At 39.9% G+C, this 23,062-nt stretch overlaps 3 protein-coding genes across 4 annotated transcripts in view; 2 read left to right on the top strand and 1 right to left on the bottom strand.

The window, feature by feature from the left end:
• Positions 1-1,116: 1,116 nt before the first annotated feature.
• LOC136713054 (hydroxycarboxylic acid receptor 2-like) lies at positions 1,117-2,097 on the top strand. The gene has a single exon (XM_066689948.1). The coding sequence runs from the start codon at positions 1,117-1,119 to the stop codon at positions 2,095-2,097; it is 981 nt and encodes a 326-aa protein (XP_066546045.1).
• A 2,412-nt stretch (positions 2,098-4,509) lies between these two features.
• Positions 4,510-5,585, top strand: LOC136713098 (hydroxycarboxylic acid receptor 2-like). Its single transcript, XM_066690033.1, has one exon. The coding sequence runs from the start codon at positions 4,510-4,512 to the stop codon at positions 5,488-5,490; it is 981 nt and encodes a 326-aa protein (XP_066546130.1). The 3' UTR covers positions 5,491-5,585.
• Positions 5,586-7,210: 1,625 nt separating this feature from the next.
• Positions 7,211-23,062, bottom strand: part of kntc1 (kinetochore associated 1) — a 27,896-nt gene continuing 12,044 nt past the window's right edge. For both annotated transcript variants that reach the window (XM_066689740.1, XM_066689739.1), the window contains exons 32-64: positions 22,963-23,035; positions 22,802-22,869; positions 22,010-22,299; positions 21,644-21,816; positions 21,366-21,463; positions 20,969-21,110; positions 20,698-20,754; positions 20,105-20,268; positions 19,649-19,753; positions 19,425-19,553; positions 19,088-19,204; positions 18,590-18,699; positions 18,283-18,496; positions 17,874-17,963; positions 17,471-17,642; positions 16,566-16,624; positions 16,153-16,369; positions 15,528-15,601; positions 15,037-15,247; positions 14,802-14,914; positions 13,985-14,040; positions 13,408-13,486; positions 13,000-13,124; positions 12,733-12,868; positions 12,375-12,470; positions 11,171-11,227; positions 10,854-10,908; positions 10,591-10,654; positions 10,244-10,373; positions 9,762-9,851; positions 8,302-8,447; positions 7,917-8,007; positions 7,211-7,396 (exon numbers count right to left, since the gene is read on the bottom strand). In XM_066689740.1, coding sequence (XP_066545837.1) covers positions 7,361-7,396; positions 7,917-8,007; positions 8,302-8,447; positions 9,762-9,851; positions 10,244-10,373; positions 10,591-10,654; positions 10,854-10,908; positions 11,171-11,227; positions 12,375-12,470; positions 12,733-12,868; positions 13,000-13,124; positions 13,408-13,486; positions 13,985-14,040; positions 14,802-14,914; positions 15,037-15,247; positions 15,528-15,601; positions 16,153-16,369; positions 16,566-16,624; positions 17,471-17,642; positions 17,874-17,963; positions 18,283-18,496; positions 18,590-18,699; positions 19,088-19,204; positions 19,425-19,553; positions 19,649-19,753; positions 20,105-20,268; positions 20,698-20,754; positions 20,969-21,110; positions 21,366-21,463; positions 21,644-21,816; positions 22,010-22,299; positions 22,802-22,869; positions 22,963-23,035 — 3,837 coding nt within the window. In that variant the 3' untranslated portion in view covers positions 7,211-7,360. The remainder of the gene's footprint in view (positions 7,397-7,916; positions 8,008-8,301; positions 8,448-9,761; positions 9,852-10,243; positions 10,374-10,590; positions 10,655-10,853; positions 10,909-11,170; positions 11,228-12,374; positions 12,471-12,732; positions 12,869-12,999; positions 13,125-13,407; positions 13,487-13,984; positions 14,041-14,801; positions 14,915-15,036; positions 15,248-15,527; positions 15,602-16,152; positions 16,370-16,565; positions 16,625-17,470; positions 17,643-17,873; positions 17,964-18,282; positions 18,497-18,589; positions 18,700-19,087; positions 19,205-19,424; positions 19,554-19,648; positions 19,754-20,104; positions 20,269-20,697; positions 20,755-20,968; positions 21,111-21,365; positions 21,464-21,643; positions 21,817-22,009; positions 22,300-22,801; positions 22,870-22,962; positions 23,036-23,062) is intronic.

Genomic DNA, 23,062 nt, shown 5'->3' with positions numbered 1-23,062 from the left:
TAAAATACTACAATACTCAAATTACTCCATAGGATGAGTTTACGTTTTTAAGCATATGCCACCTTCATTCCTAATACCAGGCTCCTTGAAGTTAATTCCCTTGATTACAGTTTTGAAACGTACTCTGCAAATGTCTGAAAATATTTAAACATTAGCTATGGCTTCCTTTAAAGCAGTTTGTAAAAGATAATTAGTAAGATTACTAACTTAATATTGTCAACTAATCCAGAGGACCCTGAATGTGAATGTGTTGCAATAATGTGGATTTTACACATCAGTAAATGGTAAACCACAGGTTTAAATTGACCACATCAGCAATGTTGTTAAAATGACATGCTTACTCTGCATCCTGGAAGTGGCAATATAAATACTCTGAACAAAAAAGAAAAACAAGCAGAAGTATTCTCTGCCACACAACCAGCTGTTATAGAATTGAGCTGAAACTTGTTTATTTAGGAACCATACATTTATGTATGAATGGTCACTATTTTAATTGACTCATCAGAGCCGCACCAGGTGCAGTGCAGTCAAGTCTAGACATGCACTGAGCACTAACAAACATCTTGCCACTAAAGTGACATTTTTTTGGTCTATTTTTGGGGAATAATCAGAATATATTAATAGAAAAAGTGCAACTTCGTATTGATCTCTTGGCAAGAGACCTTTAAATATCAAGCAATGGTTACAGGGCTGGGGATGTGAATATACACAAAAATATTCTTGTTATAATTTAGTTGTCTTTTTTTCTTTACTTCACGTTGAAGAAAACATGAAAATCACGAGCACAATAATTCCGTACAGACGAGGTTTTAACTCCCTCAATGGTGGCTGCTAATGATTTTAAAGTTAAATCCACACCCTGCAGGGCTCATGAGAGCTACCGCGGGGACAAACACTTCCCACCTGGGTGTCACTTTATGTAACAAAGATTCCTAACCTTCCCAAGGTCATTTGCATTGGCACAAACCAATGAAAAGCCAAGGTCTGTGAAGATGTACAAATAGATACAGGACACTGTGGCACAGGGTGCTTACCCGGACAAACTCTCTCACAGGAGCGACAGAGGAGTGTCAGAAGCAAAGGGTGCAGATATCATCCCAAAACCTGCTGCTGGAGATGGAGAATGCGTCCTGCTGTGTGTTTGAGGAGCCCATTTTATCTACAGTTTTGCCTCCAGTGCTCATCCTGGAGTTCGTATTTGGTCTGCTCGGCAACTTTGTGGCCTTGTGGATGTTCATCTTCAACATTGACACCTGGAAACCGAACAATGTCTACCTCACCCACCTGGCCGTGGCCGACTCGGTGGTGATGTTCTGTCTGCCCTTCAGAGCCGACTACTACATTCGAGGGAAGAACTGGATATACGGAGACATTGCCTGCAGGATACTGCTCTTCTTGCTGGCGGCCAACCGGGCAGCCGGCATTGTCTTCCTAACGGCGGTGGCAGTGGACCGCTACCTGAAGATCGTGCACCCCATGAACAAGATCAACAGAATGGGGCCCAGGTACCCCATGTATGTGTCCTGCGGCCTGTGGCTGCTCATCATGGCCATGACTGTCTACCTGCTGGCAGAACCACACTTCTTCAAACAGAACAACCTGACACAGTGTGAGAGCTTCAACATCTGCCCCAGCAACAACCCCACAGCCACCTGGCACAACACCTTCTATGTGATTCAGTTCTACTTGCCTGTAGTGATCGTCTCCTACTGCACCATTCGAATCACCTTGCAGCTCAAGAACAAAACGATGGACACCCAGGGAAAGATCAGGAGAGCAGTGCATTTTGTGCTGGCCGTGGCTATGGTGTTCATCGTTTGTTTTTTGCCCAGCAGCATGTCCAGAATTGCAGTTTGGATCCTGAAAGCCCAGTACACTGAATGCAAGTACTTCAGAGAGGCTAACCTGGCATTTTATACGTCAGTCTGCTTCACCTACTTCAACAGTGTGCTGAACCCCATGGTCTATTATTTCTCCAGCCCTGTGTTCAGCGGCCTGTTTCAAAGGCTGTTCAACAAACTGTTGTGTCGCAATGCACCAGAGGACAATCTGCCAGCTGAAGATGACATTCCTGTGACAAGTACTGGGGATATTTAATGGAAAATCACATACTGCTCATTTGTGTATCACAGCATTGTGTAGACAATTGAGTGAGTGAGGACAGCAGGTAAACTACAGAATTTCAAAAAGCATTTCTTTCAGAGAACTAGGCTTCTTACCAACAAACATGTTTAAAAAAACACACAGATTTAGACCATGCACAATAAGAATTTGCTTATATAATGTAATGAGGGCTGATTTGAGTTGGAAAGCTGTGGTTTAGCAATGCATTCTCAACTTTCAGCTGTTCTGTTTTAATTAATAGAAGAAAATGGAACAGATTGAAATACCAGCATAAATGTATTGACACTGTTCTTAAAAAACAAACAACACACATAAACAAACACAAAAGAAAGGGGAGTGAACTGGAAATGCCAGAAGCAAGCACAACATATGTGGTTTAGAGGGGAAGGATAATTTTATTACAGTCTTAAAATATCAGATTTTGTTTCTTTTTAGAACATTTATAATTTGAGTTTACAATGGTAAAGAGGGAAAACAATACATATCTTCTCCAGCAGTAGCAGTGGAATTAACATTAAGTTCCGACTTCACAGAAAAATATTCGAGAAACCCTGAAGCTATATTTAGAGTAGCGGTCAAAGTGAGTATATGGTGAATGATGTTTGTAATTTATAACTTTAAAATATTTGTATTAGAAAATATATATATTAAAAAATGGGAGAATGTGATTAAACTTCTACTATAACCCATGCAAGACTAGTAAATAAAATAGGTGAGCTACAGACATAAAAGAGAAAATGGAGTTGTAAAGTAATCTGGAAACAGAATCTGAAAAAATGCAATTAATTGAAAGGAAAAAGGCTTGAGATTTTTTTTTATATATATATATATATATATATATATATATATATATATATGTAAGGCCACTACAACATGAAACAACTGTTGCAAATGAGTCATTTAAAAGTAACCATGTAATGACAAAATCATGAATACAATTTTCCTCTTCATTCAAATGTCTAGATTTCTGCATTTCTTCAACACCTAGAACACAAAGTACTCAGTCACACGTAAGACAAAATAATAGTATGGTTATAGCACAAATTTCAGAGAGGCAATTGTTTTTATGCATATTTATTGAATATGCAACAGTTAAGTTGATCTTTAGTGGACAGTTTCAGCAGATTGTAATATTTATTGCACTTAGAAGGCGAGGGTATGTACATACTGTGTATTAGCTGTATTTATGCACCTTAGATGATTACTGATACTGTCCATGTGTTTGGAGAGAATGAGAATAATTAACTTCCTGTACAAAGCTCCCCCCCAGTAAATACTACCACCTTGTCATTTGAACACATTTTCTCTATGTTCTGTATTTGTTTTCATTCTGTAACAGGAGACAGATGAAACAGATTATCTAATTCCAGGTACTAAGCTATATATCTCCTGACACATCATGAATGTTTTAAAAATTGTATGATATATCTATCAAATAAATAAATGAAACTGTACTTCTTTATATGTGCGTGCTTTGTTGAATAAGAGGGATTTCCATCTCCCTAATGTACCAAACCTTAAATAACGAACATTAGTCTCTAAGCAAACAAGACATGCTTCAAAGCAGATGAACAGAAACCTGAACAAAATTATGCAGAGGTGATTTCCACCATAAATCAAGTGGTTTTACGTCAACATATTTCAATTTAGAGACTCCATTAATTATAAGACCTAACGTCAAAAATGATATAAGTGGATGAACACTCATAGTACAATCAGTTGCAGTGGGATTGTGGAATTAATGTTTCCATTAATATATATTAACACAAATATCTTACTGCATAAATGACTGAGATAGGGATGCTATAATTACTTGATCAGATTATTATTATTTTCCTTTAGCATGTGCCTTTATGAAAGGAGGCTTATTTTTGTTCCCCCAAACATTAATATGCAATTCACATACATAACATTACAAGGGATTGTAATAACACAAGAAAAACTAACTATAAATGTATACATTTTAAAAGCAACACCTACAATTAACATGGTCATAAAAAAACAAATAAGAAAACACAAAATATTGAAATATTGGAGACAAATACATTGACACATTTAGTAAATTAAGTCACAACGCAGTTAGTACTTAAAATTCAGGTAAATGTTTTGCTTATAAAGCCATCATACATTTTACAGTTCTCGTGAATTAAAAAGATAAATCCATAGCTGCAGGTCCCTTGAGATCCACCACAGGGACAAACACTTCCCATCTGGGTGTCATTTAAGATAATAAGGAAAAGACTTCTAGCTTTCACAGTGCAGAGTCATTTGCATTAGGAAAAACAAAAGCCAAGGTCTGTGAAAATGTATAAACAGATACAGAAAAGAAACCCTATGCAGCACCCACACTGAGAGCCAGTACAGACAACAGCTGTTCTTACAGAGATGGAGAATGCGTCCTGCTGTGTGTTTGAGGAGCCCATTTTGGGGTCAGTTTTGCCTCCAGTGCTCATCCTGGAGTTCATATTTGGTCTGCTTGGCAACTCTGTGGCCGTATGGATGTTCATCTTCAACATCGACAACTGGAAACCGAACAATGTCTACCTCACCCACCTGGCAGTGGCCGACTCAGTGGTGATGTTCTGTCTGCCCTTCAGAGCCGACTACTACATTCGAGGGAAGAACTGGATATACGGAGACGTTGCCTGCAGGATACTGCTCTTCTTGCTGGCGGCCAACCGGACGGCCGGCATTGTCTTCCTGACAGCGGTGGCAGTGGACCGCTACCTGAAGATCGTGCACCCCATGAACAAGATCAACAGAATGGGGCCCAGGTACCCCATGTATGTGTCCTGCGGCCTGTGGCTGCTCATCATGGCCATGACTGTCTACCTGCTGGCAGAACCACACTTCTTCAAACAGAACAACATGACACAGTGTGAGAGCTTCAACATCTGCCCCAGCAACAACCCCACAGCCATCTGGCACAACACCTTCTATGTGATTCAGTTCTTCGTGCCCGCAGTCATGGTCTCCTACTGCACCATTCGAATCACCTTGCAGCTCAAGAACAAAACGATGGACACCCAGGGAAAGATCAGGAGAGCAGTGCATTTTGTGCTGGCCGTGGCTATGGTGTTCATCGTTTGTTTTTTGCCCAGCAGCATGTCCAGAATTGCAGTTTGGATCCTGAAAGCCCAGTACACTGAATGCAAGTACTTCAGAGAGGCTAACCTGGCATTTTATATGTCAGTCTGCTTCACCTACTTCAACAGTGTGCTGAACCCCATGGTCTATTATTTCTCCAGCTCTGTGTTCAGCGGCCTGTTTCAAAGGCTGTTCAACAAACTGTTGTGTCGCAATGCACCAGAGGACAATCTGCCAGCTGAGAATGACATTCCACCTCCACATACTGGGGATTTTTAATGGCAGGTAATACACACTGTTCATTTGTGTATCACAGTGGGGTGTAGACAATCGAACAAGGCAAGTTAAGCACAGAATTACAGGTCAGAAATAGGTGAACAGTAGGTCTAGTTTTGTTTCAACCATTGGGGGTCTAAGCCTTCTATACAGCTTTGAATAGTTAATAACATGCCTGTGAAAAGGTCTACTTCAGATACACCATGATGTTTTTAAGATGAAGACAAAGCATTGTGTGGCAGGATGAAGTTGTGCCAATCTGGATCTCTGCTTTGTCTGGTCTCCAGAAGCTTACAAAGAAGTCGGCTCCCTGGAACGACAGCGAGTCGACCCACGGAACACAACAAATTCTGTTGACTCTTGGAAGCGGTTCTGCCATATTTTAGACTTCCAAAACTTGGCTAGAATTCAAGGTGTTTGGCTACAACTTGGTACACAGAAGATGAAATCTGGTGCTGATCCTTTATTTTACAAACTATACAAAGTGTCATTCAGAATAGTTTCGGGGCCAACTAGGGCAAATTACATTTTTCAGGGATAGTTCCTCAGCCAATAAATAAGCAGAAAAACTTGATGAGAGGTGGGGAGGGAAGTGGTGGCCTGGAGGCTCATGCTGCAGCTCAAGAATGAAAGTTGTAATATTGTATTTATTAGTGTCAAACAAAACAAACATGGCTGTTGGATCTTGCAAAATAAAATAAAATGATACAAAAAAACTAAATGTACATATTTACACTCTGTCGGGAAGAAAATTAAGAGCCATCATCAGGCTAATCACTGGACTCTTAGTCATTGCTTCAGAGAAGCTCGGACCTCATCTCAGCAACTGAACTTTGGGAGCAAACAGAAGTGAGGTGTTTTTTTATGGCACTATACATTAACTGCATGTATGCATCTTAGATAACTGATACTATGCTTTTGGTAGGAGAGAACGGTGAGAATCCAAATTACTTAAAATCTAATGTTCCCTCTTGTAAATACGATATTGCCATTTTAAAATGATATTTAATCTAAGTTTAGGTAATCTGCAAAATATCAAAGATAATGACAATTGATATGACATTTCATAAAATGTTTAACCATGCATGCCATTCTTGAATACATAAAAGAGCACTTCTTTACAGTTTATCACTAATCTTAATGCATAAAACCACACCAAAGCACTGTGCCGTAAGTTAACATATGCAAATTAAATTTGTCCTTTTCCATTGAAAATGAAAAATAAATTAAACTGCGAAGCAAAGGAGAAAAGTATCTTAATTTGCTTGTGTTTCCAGAACTATATCCATTTAAAAAATAAGCATAAATTATAGGCAATTTCAAACAGTCTGTATGATTATCCATTTCCATTCACAAACACCATGTAAAGGCTTACATTAATATATATTATTATACACACCACGGCCATGGTCCAAAGGGAAAACAGAAGACAACTATCTGAAATTGCTGATTAAATGTTTGTAATGTTTGCCATTAAAAGCATTTTTAAAGTAGTTAAAACCAGGTCAGCTGTGTGCAGTAGTAACAGATCCACTGATGTGGGTGTGCAACTTAAAAAAAGATGAATATGGACATGCAGATAGATAGTGCAGAATATAGTTTAAGTATTAGAGACTAAAGGCTGTTTTAGAGAAGATGAACAATATTGCAGATATTCAAATCTTAGTCTAAATAAAGAAAAGGTTTTGAATATTTACCACAATGAAGGCCCATTCAAATTACATTTGCATCAATGGTTTGGGTTTTATTAAAGGAAAGAAACAACAGAGCTCATATTACATATATGTGCAAACAAAAGAAAAGTGATGAAAAAATAAATACAAATAAACAGAAAAAATAAATGCCAAATGTCCATGGGTTTGGTGTGTGCAATCTACTCCAAAAATCGTTTTTCACTCCCCATAAATTCCTGTTGAGAATCAAAAGGATTAAAGTAAGTTAATTTGTTTATTGTTGTGAACAATAAGAATCCTCATGCACCGGCATCTTTGAGAAAAATACACTAGTGTCATTTTGAAGGGATCCTTTAAAGTCCAGCATATGCAAGATAAACAAGGTCACTGGATTAGGAGTGTTTGTAAGAGTCTCCATATACCATAGTTTATGATAAGAGATGCTTCAGGTAGGCAATGTGTTTTTATTTCTATTCACAAAATGAAAAGACCATAGATGGGGCATAAAACTAACGAATGAGACATTTTCACTGACCACCGATTTTACAATGAGTCATCCCAAAAATACATAAACCACTAATCAATTAATGCATACGAGAATGCGTACCAAAAACAGGGCAACACATTAAGGCTTGTACACACATGGGCATGTGGGAGACGAGAGTCCCGTCTTCACAAAAAACAGCACTTGTTACTTGGGGAAGATGCGATCTCCGTCTAGCCTATTCAGGATCTGTGGCAAGTCAGCTACTGTACCTTCAAGACCTCAGCTGCAGGCATGTTGGCCGAGAGGTGCCTCCCCTTGTGCTTCAGGTATTCTGCTGCAAGACCCGCAGCATCATCGAGGCTGAAGAGAAGATATGAAGGACATTTTAAGTTATTCATTCATGTGTTTTGTTTGGTTGGTCTTCCTTTCTCTCACACAGAAGAGACCTCGGACACCATTTTGCTGATGTCGGAGGTCTAAGGCCCCGCCCCGCTCCTCTAGTCTCTTCAGTCAGAAGATAGTTCTGTCGGTGCTCTTCTCGTGCACGCACCTGGGAGCCCACTTGGTTGTTAGGAAGCAGGAGGCTACAGCTAATTAGAACATCTTAGCAAGACGAAACAGAACCGTGGGTGACTGCCATCTCAGGGGACATACCAGCTCCTGTTTACGAGGTAGTCCACAAGGTCCCTCACTTGGTTGGATACGATGACATGGTGCTTCAGCAGAGGAAACAGCTTGGTCTGCACAAGCTTCTCATAAAGTTTATTTGTGCACATGAAACTCAGCACAATGTCTTTAATCTGAAATGAAGAAAAGGGATGGGTTTAATTACAAAAAATGAATGATCTATATACTTCTATAGTTTAAAGCAATTTCTTTCTACACTTGAACACTGCAGAGTATTGCTGCTAAGCCCATCACCCTAATAAACTCAAGTACTACTGAATGCAGCTCCTAAAAAACGTGAACTAAGGAAACTATAGTATATAATCATTGCATTAGAAATAAGAACATTCACAGAAAAAAAAAACAGCACAGCAAATTTAATTAAATAACTCTCATTATAAGGATTCAGATGTTCAGCCCTAACATTAGCAGGGTTTGGAGCGATTCTGTTGGTTCTTCTCCAATTTATATGTATTTCTGACTTTTCTGTAGTGATGCATCAGAAGGAATGGGGTTCTACAGTGGGTGATATTCCCCTGTTTTCTTGCTTCTTTGCAAAAACTTTCCCACCCTTCTCTTTAGGACTAAAACAACAGCAAATTGCTCAGATAAAAAAATTAAATCTCATCTAGGGCTGTGCCAGTAAACAGTATACTGTCTCCCCATGGTGTCATAATAATGTATCGTTGATAGTGACAATTCTTTATTTTATCTATCTATTTATTTAATATAAAGTTAAGCTTAATAACCTGCAGATACGATAGAAACTAAAACAATTTGCGGTGTGAGATAAAGCTCCAACACTTTGATAATGTGATTGGACTATTATTAATTATAGTATTAGACACTACAGAATTAATTTTTAAATGAATATTGAAACACTGCAACTCCGATGTGATCATTGGAAAAGCCGGACAAAGCATAACATAACTGAACACGTTTGTAACACTAAAAAAAAAAAAAAAAAAGTGCAACCGAGTCATTTACATATCGTTCTTTTAAATATTTATTTGAATCTAACAAGTGTAATTTCAAATGCTAATTTTAAAGTCAGGACTTTAAAATATCATTTTGCAATGGAGTCATTTGCACATGGTTCTTTTAAATCTTTATTTTATGTTTGTGTGTATTTGTTAATATTACCTTTATTTTGAATTTTGTTTTTGTATTATTGTGTAGTTCTACTATTTGATTGAACAATAAAACAGAGTTGGAGTGAATTTGAAGAGTCTTACTACTTCTTACAGAATTTAAGTACATCCCCCCAACCCCCGGATGGTAATTCCATGGTAAATTCTTCAACAGTAGATGACTGGCTCAGCCCTAATCTCATCTTCCCAGAAACAAAAGACAGTGTAATGCCAGAAACATTTTGACTTTTCATTTTCAGGGCAAAATAAATAAATAAATAAATAGTCAAATCAAATCTATAAACATTTCTCATCCACCTGTGTTGAAAATCCAGCCACCTCCCCAGTGCTCAGGTGCTCCTCCACTTGTTCAAGCACAGTGACCAGATTGCTGGCAGACAGGAAACCCTGGAGAGAAAGCAAAACCACCGCTCAGTGGGCTGAAGCTGAAGTGCTACATGATTTAGAGAAGCCAAATGCTGAGAACAAAAGAAAAAAAAAAGGAACTGTTGCCTGTTTTCTTCCTTAGGCCTTTGCACAGCAATACCAAGACAAAGCCAATGTAAATCAGCTGTAAGCTTGACCACATGTTAAATCAAATAAATGCAGCTGTAAATCTGAGGCAATTTAAAGCACCTCAACTCATTGTGATATGAAACCTGACAAAGATAGATGTACAACGGTAAGAAAAAACAATGCATGAGCACCATCCATGTATGTGATCACTGACAGGAATCTGACTGCTCTTCACACCGCATAGTGTGGGAACACCAGACAGGGCCACTACAGGCTGCTCTTACTTGGATTTGCTGATCCTTCTTCTCAGAGCAGGGAATGAGTAGAAGAGTGCCCAGGGTGAAGGCTGGCAGGTCAAACTGAGCAAACTGCTTGGCAATGCCAATCAAGTCCAGGTCCAGGAGGACAGGGCACCTGCAGATGAGGGTTATGCCATATAATGTCCATGACATATCTCACAGAAATTAAAGCTGTGCTGTACTGTGAGAATGTGCAGATCTCAGATATATTGTATACTGTAAATAATTTAATGTAAAATAGCAGCATTAAAACATGGGCCAAATGGAGTTCCCTTTTCCCAGAAATCATTATAGTTTTCTTTGCAGTCAGATGTTTTCTTAAATGTCCTTACTTGAGAAGAAGCACAAAAGTCTCGTAGAACATCCCCAGCTGTTGAGGACTCAGGGGTACCGAGGCTAAAGGCAACGAGAAGATTAAAAAAAAAAAAAAAAAAAAAAAAAAAAAAAAAAAAATCCTTCTCCGTTATACACTGGACAGCATACATGTTAGTGTTAGTGATCCTAAACAGAGATCATAAAAATGTAAACTGTTATTTACTCTGTTGTACAGACATATGTCACTCCACTTAAATAAGGAAATACAAATGATACCAACCTGAGAGAAAAGGTGCCAGAATGACACTCCTCCAAGCTCTCACAAAATTTGGAACCTATATAGGTAAAAAACATGTTTTAAAGCTCTGAAGCGAGATGAAGAAAAGCATTTCCATGCTGTATATTTTTCATTGACAGGAATATATCATTTACCTGGAAGCAGGTTGAGCACTCATACCCAATTAAGTGATTTGGTTTGCATAAGGGCGAGAGGCGAATCAATAGATAGGATTGTATTACTTGGTAACTCTCAGGAGACAAAGCCAGGGATTGAAAATAAAGACAATAAAATGAAGTAAACAATGGATCTGTACTCACTTGCCATAAAGAATGGATAGCAGTTATAGCCACCAAAACTTTTCGCAGGTAACCGATCTGTAAGAGAAGTGTGGTTGTTTTTATAAACATTTGCCATGTTGTTGTTTTTTCACTGTGGAGTAGGTGAAATTGTAACCGAATCAGCACATTTTATTTCAGCTGTAAGAAAAATTGTTATTTTTTCTACACATATTATGCTACATATCAGAGGTATATGGAAATAAGTTAAAACCTTGTTCATTTAAGTTAGAAATGTTCAGATACTAGCAGTGATAGGGTATGAATGATCCTTCTTCTTAGGAGATAGGCTATAAACGTCTTTTGACTACAACAATTTGTTACAACAATGGTTGGCTTTGGCTTTACTGGCCACTGGAGTCATTAACGTGATCAAGGAACTACTTTTGAGAGACCAACTCATGCATGACACTGCATTCAGTCGAGACTCCAAGACCAATCTAACCCCTGCTCTTGGATTTCAGGTGTGAACTGGTCTAAGAGATAAGAACAATGGACCAAGAGTGTCTATAGAAATTGGTGATGGCATCCCAATGATCTATATGACAATGAGCTGGTTCCTCATTATTAGGATACCACACAAAAGGGTTTAACTAGGAGAAGAAATGGTAATAAGATCAATTCCAATAGTATAAAAAGTAGTCAACTTCATGCACAATTGGAGTCACTTACTCCCCATGAAAATCTTCCTATCCTCTCTGATGCTTGCTGTAGAGAGGGTATGCTCACCTGTTCACCCAGTAGGTTCAGGTAAACAAGCTTATTTGTACTACTGTAAATGCTGCTTTTCCTTGACTGTCTAATGCAATCATTCCCATACATGCTATATCTTTTTCCCAGAATCAATACGTTTGGTAAGTTATGTTGATCTGTGATTATTTTAAAACATAACTACCAAAAATATGATCAATTATTCTCTACACAGCTAACCTCACCCCAGTGTGTGCATGAACATTTCTACATGTCCACCTAGCTACATCCCATTCACTGCTCACTCGGGCCATCTACAGTCTGCTTGGGGAAAACAATTTTGTTGCTGCTGTTGAGTTCCTCCCCACCACCATTATTAAATAATCTGAAAACAAATTCAAAATGTGAAGTCTACTTATGAGAAAACAATGAGCCCCCTAGGATGCAATGTCATTTGTCTGATGGGACGACCCCTGGAGGATGCTGGGACTCCTACCATGCTGAAACTTAGCAGTTTTTGTAAAACTCCATTCCAGAGCTGAGGATCATAAACCTGGTACTCCAAACTGAGCTCCGCCACCAGCCTGACTGCCTGCAAGACATTAAAAAAACAATTTACATGACCCTGATAATACAGACAGGAGGGGGTTATTCAACTATATTGGTCCCTAACTATAACCAGTTCTAAACATCTTCACAGTTTAAAGAAATAAAATCAGTCCTTCTGAGAGTAGGACTGCCACATCCAGCACTAAGCACTCTCAACCCACACCACGCCACGCTGAAAATACACAGGCCCGGTATAAACCCAGGCCTCCACACGTGAACAATGATCAGCCCGTTGGAGCTCCTACCCGTGGTTCATGACTGTGGTTCTTCCACAGGCCTTTGATCATGCCCTCCTTTGGACTGTTGTGAAAGGACTCCACAGAGTACGGGATGTTCAGGGCCTCAAATTCAGAGAGGTAGATGCAGCATTTCAGGTAATACCTGAAAAAAACAGGTACAATTCACATCCTCCCTGAGCATATGATCGCAAACTTGCTCAAGTTCTTGCATTCATAAAACCCTTAGGCGGGAAAACTGTCAAGGTGACGGGTTAAAGCGGTAAAGAGACTGACTTGACTTTTTCGATGGGTGTTTTGAGGAGTGACTCCAGCATGGTGGTGTCTGCAATCTGAATCAAACAAAGCAGAGCCCGGCTTCTGTGGCAGAACGTCATCCGAGGGCCAGAGTTGCTTATGGGCTGGAATATATATACAGTATACATTGAAATATATAACATACATATACATAATATACATACACACATATTCATACATATATACTACTCTCCAGATCTATTTAGACCATTTCTCTCTTCACTTTTGGTATCAAAATATACAGCTGGTGACTGTGTATATGCACATGATATCAATAGCATATTAAATGCAGGAATACAGTATACATGAATAGTAATCATGACAAACTAAAACTTTACATTGCTTGTACATTTGGGAGGAGGGGGGAGATAGACTGACAAAACTTACAGATGTTTCTGCTGTCACTATGGCATATAGCATCCGTGCACTGAAGTCGATGGGGTACATCTGAAGCAAGTAAATAACTCTGGGGGAGTTTCAAACAAAGTGTGAAACAAATTGCAATTAGTGCTGGTTTTAGAGGGCAGACTACAGAAGCAAACCTGCAAAGAGGTTGTTTGTTTAATGTACCTGGCAGGTTAAGTATTAAACACAGACCACAGGGGAAAGTGATGGAAAACAGAAAGCCTGCTTTCAGCAGCATTTGAATACAGTAAAATCATACAAGCGTCTTGCTACTTTCCACACATGCCTAAGGCTCGATTTTGACAAACAATGTTGACACGAAATACACTCAGGGTCTGTTTATAGACCAGAGCTCTTACTTTCGGTAACAATGTTACTTTACATATATAAATTAATTAATAAGTAAACATATATAAAATTGCAGGATTCCAGGAATACAAAAATGGTCTGGCACATGAATGTGTAATAAGATCAGCCCAAATATACAAAACACAGCCTGATGAAGTTCTCGGAAATATTTGCAGACAAAAGCGATACACAAGGACTTGAACGACTTTACCTCATGAGTTCAGGGTCTTCCTGGATGTCTGTGATGTAGTCTTGAACGTTATTATCCTAAAACAATAATCAAAGAAAAGATCAGATTAGTTTTATGTAAATTATAATTAACGACACGACCAATGCCAGATGATCCTTGTTATGAAGGGCTGTCTAGAAACACTCTACGGTCTCCAATCTCCAGGGATGAGAGCAAGAAAACATATTTTAACATGAGGAAAACCCCAATGAACTGATTTAATTTCCATTTAGTGATTCCTGTGATCCAAGTCCCCAAAGACTTTAATCATTAGGGAATAAAGGAAAGGAAAAGAACGGCACTGCAATTACAATATTCAGTTTCCACCTTGTTACTTCCAAAAAATAACTCATCTCGGTTTTAAAGGGCTCAGATTATTTTACTCCAGATTTACTACGAACAGAATGGGATGGTTGTTCGAAATTAAACGATTGCACATCTTGTGATACAGAAACACAAGGTATAAGAGGAGTTATTGTAAAAGATAAATGCACACTGTACCCTTTAAGTAGCCTTCAGAAAGATCACGTTGACTAGGTTATTTTGTGTACAGGCCAGATTGAGTCAAAACATTGACCAAACCCATAAAAGAGCACATCGCAAGCCCAGAACTTGACGAAGGACTTGAGTGGAAGCAAGAAATCTCAGGTAAATAGAAAGCTGCTGTCAAGCACTGAATTTGCAATTGGAGAATGGCAGATGAGCCCACATTTGATTTGCCTAAATGAGGTTAAAGCAGGAAGCCCTAACCAGCTCCTCATGTCATTTATATGGTTGTCAAGCAAAGGCCAGTACTCACGTTTGCAGTTGGCCGGGTACTCTGGCAGAGCCATTTATCCAGCAGAACATCCCGGATTTTAGTCAAATCAATGTTGTTTATTGATGCAATTTCTTTGGCCACAGCATGTATGTCTGCACCAAGAAAAAATACAGTGTGTAAAAATCAGAACCTATTCCATTGGGGTTTATAAATACTCATATCTATAGACACAGCTCAAGAGATGAACTGGAAAGGAATAATCAGGTGACTTTACCAGGGTAGTCGGTGCCAGTCGGGATCTTGATTCGCTGTTCAATGCTGCTGTGCTCGTAGAGGGAGACGATGAGTTTTGCAGGGAAGCCAGTTAACTTCAAGTACTCGGGAGAGTTTAAACGGTGAGACATCAACGTGTTCTCAGTGGCCGACCTTTGGTATTGCACTTTCAGCTTGTCCCAAAATATCTCTGCTTTTGCGTGAGTGGGATCCTGTGTGGGAGTAATTAACCTTCAGAGATTTAAAAAGGCAACTGCCAACCTGGAGGATCAGTAGATATTCCAGTTAAATGAACTGGCAGAGAGATTCCCCTTACAGTCAATGTTATTAAGCATCACATTTTCCAATACATTTGGTATGCACGATATATATCCAAAATGTTTCCCCATGATAGTCCTTGCACCTCTGTTTATGTGACAGTGGTTGCAATTAATAAAATATGTACATCATAAATATAAAACATTAAAAACAAATAAATACAATTCTTCAGACCTCAGGATTGGTGATCTTCAGCCATTTTTCAGCGAGGAGCAAACAGAACTTTAAGGCACTGGTCTTTTCAATACCTAAAGGAAAAACACATTTACTTTTATTTCAGATCAAATCAAGTGTCAATTATATATTAAATATATATAATAAAATCCTTTCTAGTGAAATCAAAGTATTATGGAGAACTATATCCATTGTCAGTTTATGCTAGTGTACCTCACCCTTCAGAAGGACAGGGCCAATAGCAAATGTACACTCTGGATGGATATATAGATAGAGCTACATTTTTCTCCTACATGACATCCATAGGAGTTTTTTGTTTTTCTCTCCTCCATGCCTAAATGGTTTATTTAAATGTTCACTTACTTTATTTTAGATCATGTAAACGGTTTACAGGTCTATATTTATTTCACTTTATTGTATTTATGTATTTTATTTTGCTGTACTTTGTTGTATGTTTACCAGTCTGTAAAGTGCTCTGTGGCTACCTTGCGAAGGGCGCTATACAAATAAAAATTGATTGATTGATTGATACACTGCAACGCATTGTGAACAAGAGGTCCCTGGTATTCATCTACACAACACTTATGGTAATATAACTTAAAGCTGCATAACGAGGGGGTTTGACCTGTGGGGAGCTCCTGAGCGATCCTGTGAGATGTGGCCGCAGCCCATTCTGGGTTTTTAATCGAGAGAAGGTAGGCCTTAATGGTCTCCACAGTCTTCATGGTCTCTTTGGTCATGGCGTGAGATTTTCCTTCCTTGGCCTGCTGCAGGGATCGAGGCTTGAGGCTTTTCTCAAATACATGGTTCACTGCGGACATATACAGTTTGTCCAAACACACCTACACGTTAAAAATAAAAAAAAAAGAACCTCAGCTAAAATGATTAAGCATGAATAAAACAGATGATGGTATGCAAGGAATGGTTTGGGTGTGAAGCCACTCACAGCTGTGTGCTCAGAAGTTAACCATGGTGCTGCCAATTACGCATCGTAGTTTTCCAGAAAACACGCCACACACAATAAAGACATGCACTTACTTTCATCAGTTTAGAGATCAGTAGCAGAGTGGGAAAAGTCTCCTCACTGAGTTCCACAGCTGAGAATATAAAAAAACAAAATAGAATAAACAAATTAAATACAATTATTTCACTGCCCTGACAACCACAGAATCAGGTCCATGATTAACACAGAACATGTTGGGTATACACTCTGCAATACTAAATGCATTATATACAAATGTATATAGTGTTGTAAAATCTGTGCATGATGGGAGTTTAATTGCCTTACAATAGAAGCGTAAGGAGCAGGGCTGGCCAAACCCGGCACCTTCTGGTTTGTGTTTTATGCAAATATGAAGCTTAATTGAGCCATTTGTTTGGTTAGTTAAAATTTCCATATATTCAAGGTACGTAGTGATTGATGATTTATAGAGACCTGTCAAAACTACAGGACTGTCTCTCTCCAGGGACAGGGTTGCCCCCCCCTGGTACTAAGGCCCATGCTAGTTACAGATAAGATTAACATGTTAAACATTTTGAGAGTGGCATACTATATATAAAGCTATTAAAGCAGGGGTTCCCAAATTGCGGGCCGGGGGCCACAGGCGGATCTCGAGGATGTTTGGTGCGGCCCCCCAAAGCCAACCTTCAACCACCCCTTTTCTGAAGCTTTTCTATATTTTTACACTTCATGACAATTTTCTGAAACAAATTGCACATGTAATTTGGGGGAAAATAATACAATAATTAAAGTTAATAAATGTTCCCTAACAGAAATGTATAGGAAATAAAATCAGTGGTTCATTTTCTAGAGTGGCCCCCCCATCCCATGCAACCTCGGAAAATTGGCCCTCCATCACCAGACATTGGGAACCCCTGTATTAAAGCAATACATACATGATGTCCACAGGTACAGAGCACTGCCAGAGCAGGGACTGACTTACAGATGATCTTCCAGAAGCAGTGGGAGGTCTGGAAGAAGATGAGGTGGAAGGGCAGTCTTGTGTGGGCATGAGGGGAGTCATCCAGGGAGTTCTCCAGCAGGTAGTGATGCTCCAAGTCCATCGGGGGAGAGATGCGTTTGTAGGACTTCAGGTGCTGCAGCAATCCTAAAGCCTAAAGTACAGAAAGGGCCTCACACTTGAATCAGGAGGGGACTGACTTGGACTACCTAATGTTTGGCACCAGAAACAGTTTATTTAATTGCACCAAGTCCATTTGATTAAATGTAAATAAAATTCCCTGCCAGCACTAATTTTTAGTAACTGCATAAAATATTTGCATTTTATAGCACTGGAGTATCTCAATGAAAGAAAACAACAAAAAAGATCTAAAGGAAATACTTACCTGGTCAAGATCAAGACTTGTGATCTTTTCATCCGCAGTCTGTATGACTTTAAGAACACCTTCGATCGTTTCGTAATCATAGGGACTGAGCTGCAGAGAGAGAACCGCAAAAATGAGTTGGGTCGAACCAAGCAGAACCAGCAGTGTGCTGATCCTTGGGTGAACGAATAACGAACGAAGTAAACAGACGCCTGCCAGCAAACAGAGACCATTGGCAGCATTGAACCCACACAGTTGTGGTGACACTCAGCCAGATACTCAGATGCCACTTGGGGAATCTCAACAGCAGGCAGACAGCTCAGAGATCCCGGGACTAACAGGCCAACGCTGCACTCTCAGCAATTCAGGAAGCCCCTCTTACATCTCAGATGGATAGGAAATACTTCACAAGCAGGCAAAGCACTCTGACCTTGAGAATGGCTGCACTCAGACTGATGACCAGATCACGGCTGCTCGTCAGCAGGGGGATTATTCCAAGCGCGGTGGCCAGGGTCTCTCTGTGACACACAGTTGAGCAGTCGTCTGTCTCTGGGCCATCTTCATTCTGATTGTTGTTTGCACCATGAAGCAGCAGAGTCTTGATGTAGAGATTTAAGGCCGAGTCACTGTCCAGGTCAAATGTGCTGAAGAGAGAAAGGAGAAAAAATAATGCCCATGTAAAGCTATAAATGAAGTGCCAATGTTATTATTACAGGCCCTTGGCAGATGAAAATTACCAGCAATATTTCAGGATCAACTCAGAGTCTACTTTTCGGTTCTTCACCAAGGTGGTAATCAGATCCTTCTTTCTCTCAGGAGCCTGTCGGAATACAGACTGGAACGAAATCTGTAAAGAATCAAAAAAACAGATCTTTATACTGGTGACATTGGAAGTACGTTAAAGGAAAGTAATTCAGAACGAATGTTACGGTTTGTATGGTTCATTAGAAACAAGAAGGAAATGCTTTTAAATGAGGATTTCATAGTCCAGTGTTGGGCTGTTCAGAGAAGTATAGTTTAAGAAGCCTCCTTGGCAATTGCAATTTTTTATTCTCATGGCTAAATGCCTTTAATGGGTATTTCGTAGTAAAAAATAAACAACAGTGTGAAATTCTGTTGAAGTTCTGTTAGCAGCTAAGTGTGTGACAGGATTTTTATTTTTATTTTATTTTATTGCTCATTAAGGCAATCTAGAACCCTTTAAATTTCCTGACCAACATCAGAGGCACACTTACTCCAAATTTCCCCAGCTCAATTCCCCACTCAGCATCTGCGATGAGAGACAGGAACTTCTGACCTTCTTCTTCTTCTTTATATAAAGTGGAGAGATGGGCACCAACTACAGCTACAGCCTGAGATGGAAACAAAAGGCCATCGTTCACCGAATTCTGAAGGACAAGACGGCACGCCACACTCGCTTAACTGCGTAGGGTCTTGGCAATTCCTCTTTTCAGATTTATACAAAAGCATTATAATTGTTTTAGGTGTAGTGTTCAAAATGTACTTAATCACCTGACACTAAACACAATCTAATTAAATGAAAACAACAACAACAACAACAATAATAATGACCAGAATCTTGTCGTAGTTTTGCCAAGTGTTGTTGATAACATGCCACAGCTTTTCAAATGCATCCTTCTTGGGCAAGAGAGTGCAGTATCCTATGGCCAGGTCACAGTCCACCACTCTGCAGTTAAAAACCTGTATCATGAGGGAAAAAAACAAGCAGCCTTGTCATTAAATGTACTTGAGTAGAACACAGGCAGTTGACTCAAGGACCACGACAGCACTCTCACCTTGTGCAGCAAAGCCATGGAGACGTCCTTGATAAGAGAGATGGTCTTCTCTCCCAGGGACAGTATGAAGTTCCTGTCTTCCATGAGATGCTGATGATGGTGCAGCTAAACAGAAAGGGACCATTTCATACTGCATAGACAACCAATTCACAAATTGGGCTTCATGTGCAAAGCAAACGTAAACAGCGTATTTACCTCATCTTGGAGTCGAATGTTACATAATTGTTTTCAGTTTTTGTTTGACTGTATAAGGGCTCAATCATGATTCTCAAGACTACATTATGAATCTATAATTTCCAAATACCTCAGCAACTTTAAGCCAGGGTCTGGAAATTCATGAATAACAGCCTGATGAAGGAACTGCTTTTATCTTCTCCTGCAAACAGCAAAAGGGGAGTCTGACTGGAAGTAGACCGAGAAAAGGCCTTTGGTTTTCACTGAGAAAATGGAACGTACCTTGGAGCTCAGAACCAATGCCATATTGTTGGAGGTGACGTGCTGCAGGCAAGTCCCGAAGGAGTTGACCACCAGCCTCAAGGCCAGCTGCAGCTGACTGCACTCGTGGAGGTTCTGCAGCATTGCATTCATGGGGACCTTCATGGGCTTCAGGAAGTTCATCCCTTGAGGAGGAAAATGGAGGTAAAAAAAAAACTAATCCCCATCAAAAACACCCGAGATTTGCAACCAGCAAACAGATATGAAGTGCAAAATTTAATTCATAATGTGGAGCATAAATATGTTGATGAAAACTAACAAAAAAACTACAGGAGTAGAAGTTATAATATTCCTAAATGACTGTCTCTCACAGAGTCATGTTGGTGGAAATATTGGAAACACTTTACAATAACGAGCATCAATTATATGTGAATGAGAATTTGAATCCCACAGGAATGACGTCTGAACGCCTCATGTGCTTCCACTGCCACGGAGCTCTGATGCAGATCACATGTATGAGCCCTGACCCCAAATCAGATTTAAAAATGATTCTACTTCATACCACTGGGAAGGATAGGTTTTTTGCTGCTGTTTTTGTTTTGTTTTATACTTACCACCAGCATAAGAACAGTTGGACAAGCAGGAACAATCAAGGGGGTAAAGCTTTGAGTCTAAAATAAAATAAATGAATAAATCAGAACTGCACAAAAGATAACAAACCGCTCCCAATGCCTATACATATGCAATTCTGCAAATGTGTCTGACAACTGCCTTAAAACGACGACACAAACAAAGCCCCTTGAAATGCAATGAAGCACAGCCTTGACATGGGAGAACATAAGAACTTCAGCAGGATCGTCATTAAGGAGTCATTCTGAGACGTACCTGCAGAATATGGCACAAAACTTGTAGTAATTTCATACAGAACAGGCAGGGCTGTGACTGGGTCCAGAACGATGCCGTCCTCATTGAAGAAGTCCTCAAAGGTCCACTCTTCATATGGATCCCTGTCTGCTCCCAGCGACGTCTGCAGACAGCCAGGCAGACAATAAGAGCAGGAACATTCACAGCACTTCACACATATCATATTTGTTGGCAAAACCTATTTGCAACAGCAGGGGAAAAGCCCACACACAGGTGGAAGCCAAAAGCAGAGTGGGGGGCAGTTAAGACAGGTCTAAACACAGATTGGGAGATCTGCATGCCTAGTTGAGTACTAATGGGAAATATTATTAAATGTGATAATGTGGGAGTCTTTGTGAGATGCTGCTCCTTTGCTCACCTTTGCTATGAACCCGTAGTCATCAATCTGACACTGCCTATACACGTCCATGGCAGCCAAGGTGTTCTTGCACAGCTCCTGGCAGTCCAGAAGCAGGTCTGTGGAAATGCATCATGACTATTCACCTTCCATGGAACTTTAACATCATAAAAGGTTCAAATAAAAAAATAAAAAATATAAAATGCTACTTATTTTCCCTATGGGCAAACTGCCTCTCAGAACAATCTAGTCGCAGTTGTCAGAGTGAGAGAAGAGGTCAGTGAGCAGACTGGAGGTACCTGTGCTGCACACAGTGGCTGCTTGACAGGCCAGGTCATGGATTACAGCAGGGAGATTCATTCCTTCAGGGATTATCATGGGAACGTTGGCCTCCAACATCTGGCAGAGCTTCTGGGCAGCATTGAAGAGTGCTTGTCCAGTCTTGGCATTACAATGATGTTGATACAACTCCCTAAAATGGAAGAAAGAGCAGAAGATTGGACAAAGAAAAGGGGCGCCACAGATCTCTGGTCCTGGGGAGGTCAGATCTTCACAACATCAGTGTCTTGGGTACAGTGAATATTTAGCCTTTAGAAGAAAAAACAACAAAAAACTAAAAATAAACAATACCGAGCCCTTTGGGCAGCTGACCCCTTGTTCCTCACCTGCAGATCTTCAGGGCCTTCTCTACCTTGCCCACGGCCAGTGCCCTCATGGCCAGGTCTGCGCCCAGTTCCTGCTCAGAGCGCTGCAGCAGCAGGGCCAGCCGGTACAGCCCAGCCTCTGTGGAGATGGTCTTGGTCTTGCCGTCAGCATCATTGGCAACCACCGAGGCCTTCCGTGTCCGGGCCCTGGACAGCGTACCCTCGTAGGCCTTGACGTGCTCCTCCTGGAACTGGGCCAGCAGAGCAGGGTTCTCATAGTCCTCTAAGGACAGGAAGATGTCAAAGTCTTCCTAAAAAGTTTAAAAACACACACAAACACATATACATCAAAAGATACATTACAATCTGGTGCTATGCATCGCACAATATCACACAACATATAGGGTGCCTTCAGCCCTCATCTGGCAGTACTATCAACATCTGACAGAATTAATTCCCACTACTGAATTTAATAGTTTTAATTACATCTTTAGAGACAATTCAAACTGTAAAGAAACAATCATTTTACCTAAGGATGCAATTACATATTCCATTATCCTCAGTTTGAACAACAAAAAGCAGATACAGGCTTCATAAGCTAGGCTGAACACCTCCAATGAAAGATTACAATTCTTTCCAAGGGTTCATACATGTTTTTTTTCCCCCAAGACACTTAGTTGCACTTCTAATAACCAGTGGTTTGCTTCCATTTCGTTTTTTGCTCTCCAATTAGATACCAGTCCAAAGGTTAATTCCAATGACAATTCACCCCTTGGTGGCAGCCTACAACCGTTGAATCTCTCTCACACCTACCTGTAAGTGCGCAATAGCTTCAAACATCTTCAGATTATTTTCACACTTCATTCTTTTTAAAGTGTTGTCTGTCACAAAAAGAAAAAAAAATAGGAAGAGAAAAAACATTTAAAACTCAAAACCACTGCAATCAAAAGCAACAACAAATCTAAGAATTCTACCTTTCTGAATGCTCTGCAGGAATTTCAGTGTCTCCACCATCATTTGTGCCACTGCCATTAGATATTTTTTGTGCTTTCAGAAAAGAAAAGAAAAAAGGGA

Source organism: Amia ocellicauda, chromosome 17, assembly GCF_036373705.1.
Source record: "Amia ocellicauda isolate fAmiCal2 chromosome 17, fAmiCal2.hap1, whole genome shotgun sequence".
NCBI lineage: Eukaryota > Metazoa > Chordata > Actinopteri > Amiiformes > Amiidae > Amia > Amia ocellicauda.
The sequence above is the reverse complement of the archived record's forward strand: the minus strand, read 5'-3'. Positions and strand labels throughout refer to the sequence as shown.

Coding starts and splice junctions, on each gene's coding strand:
- LOC136713054 (XM_066689948.1), top strand. CDS start 1,117: ATGGAGAATGCGTCCTGCTGTGTGTTTGAGGAGCCCATTTTATCTACA.
- LOC136713098 (XM_066690033.1), top strand. CDS start 4,510: ATGGAGAATGCGTCCTGCTGTGTGTTTGAGGAGCCCATTTTGGGGTCA.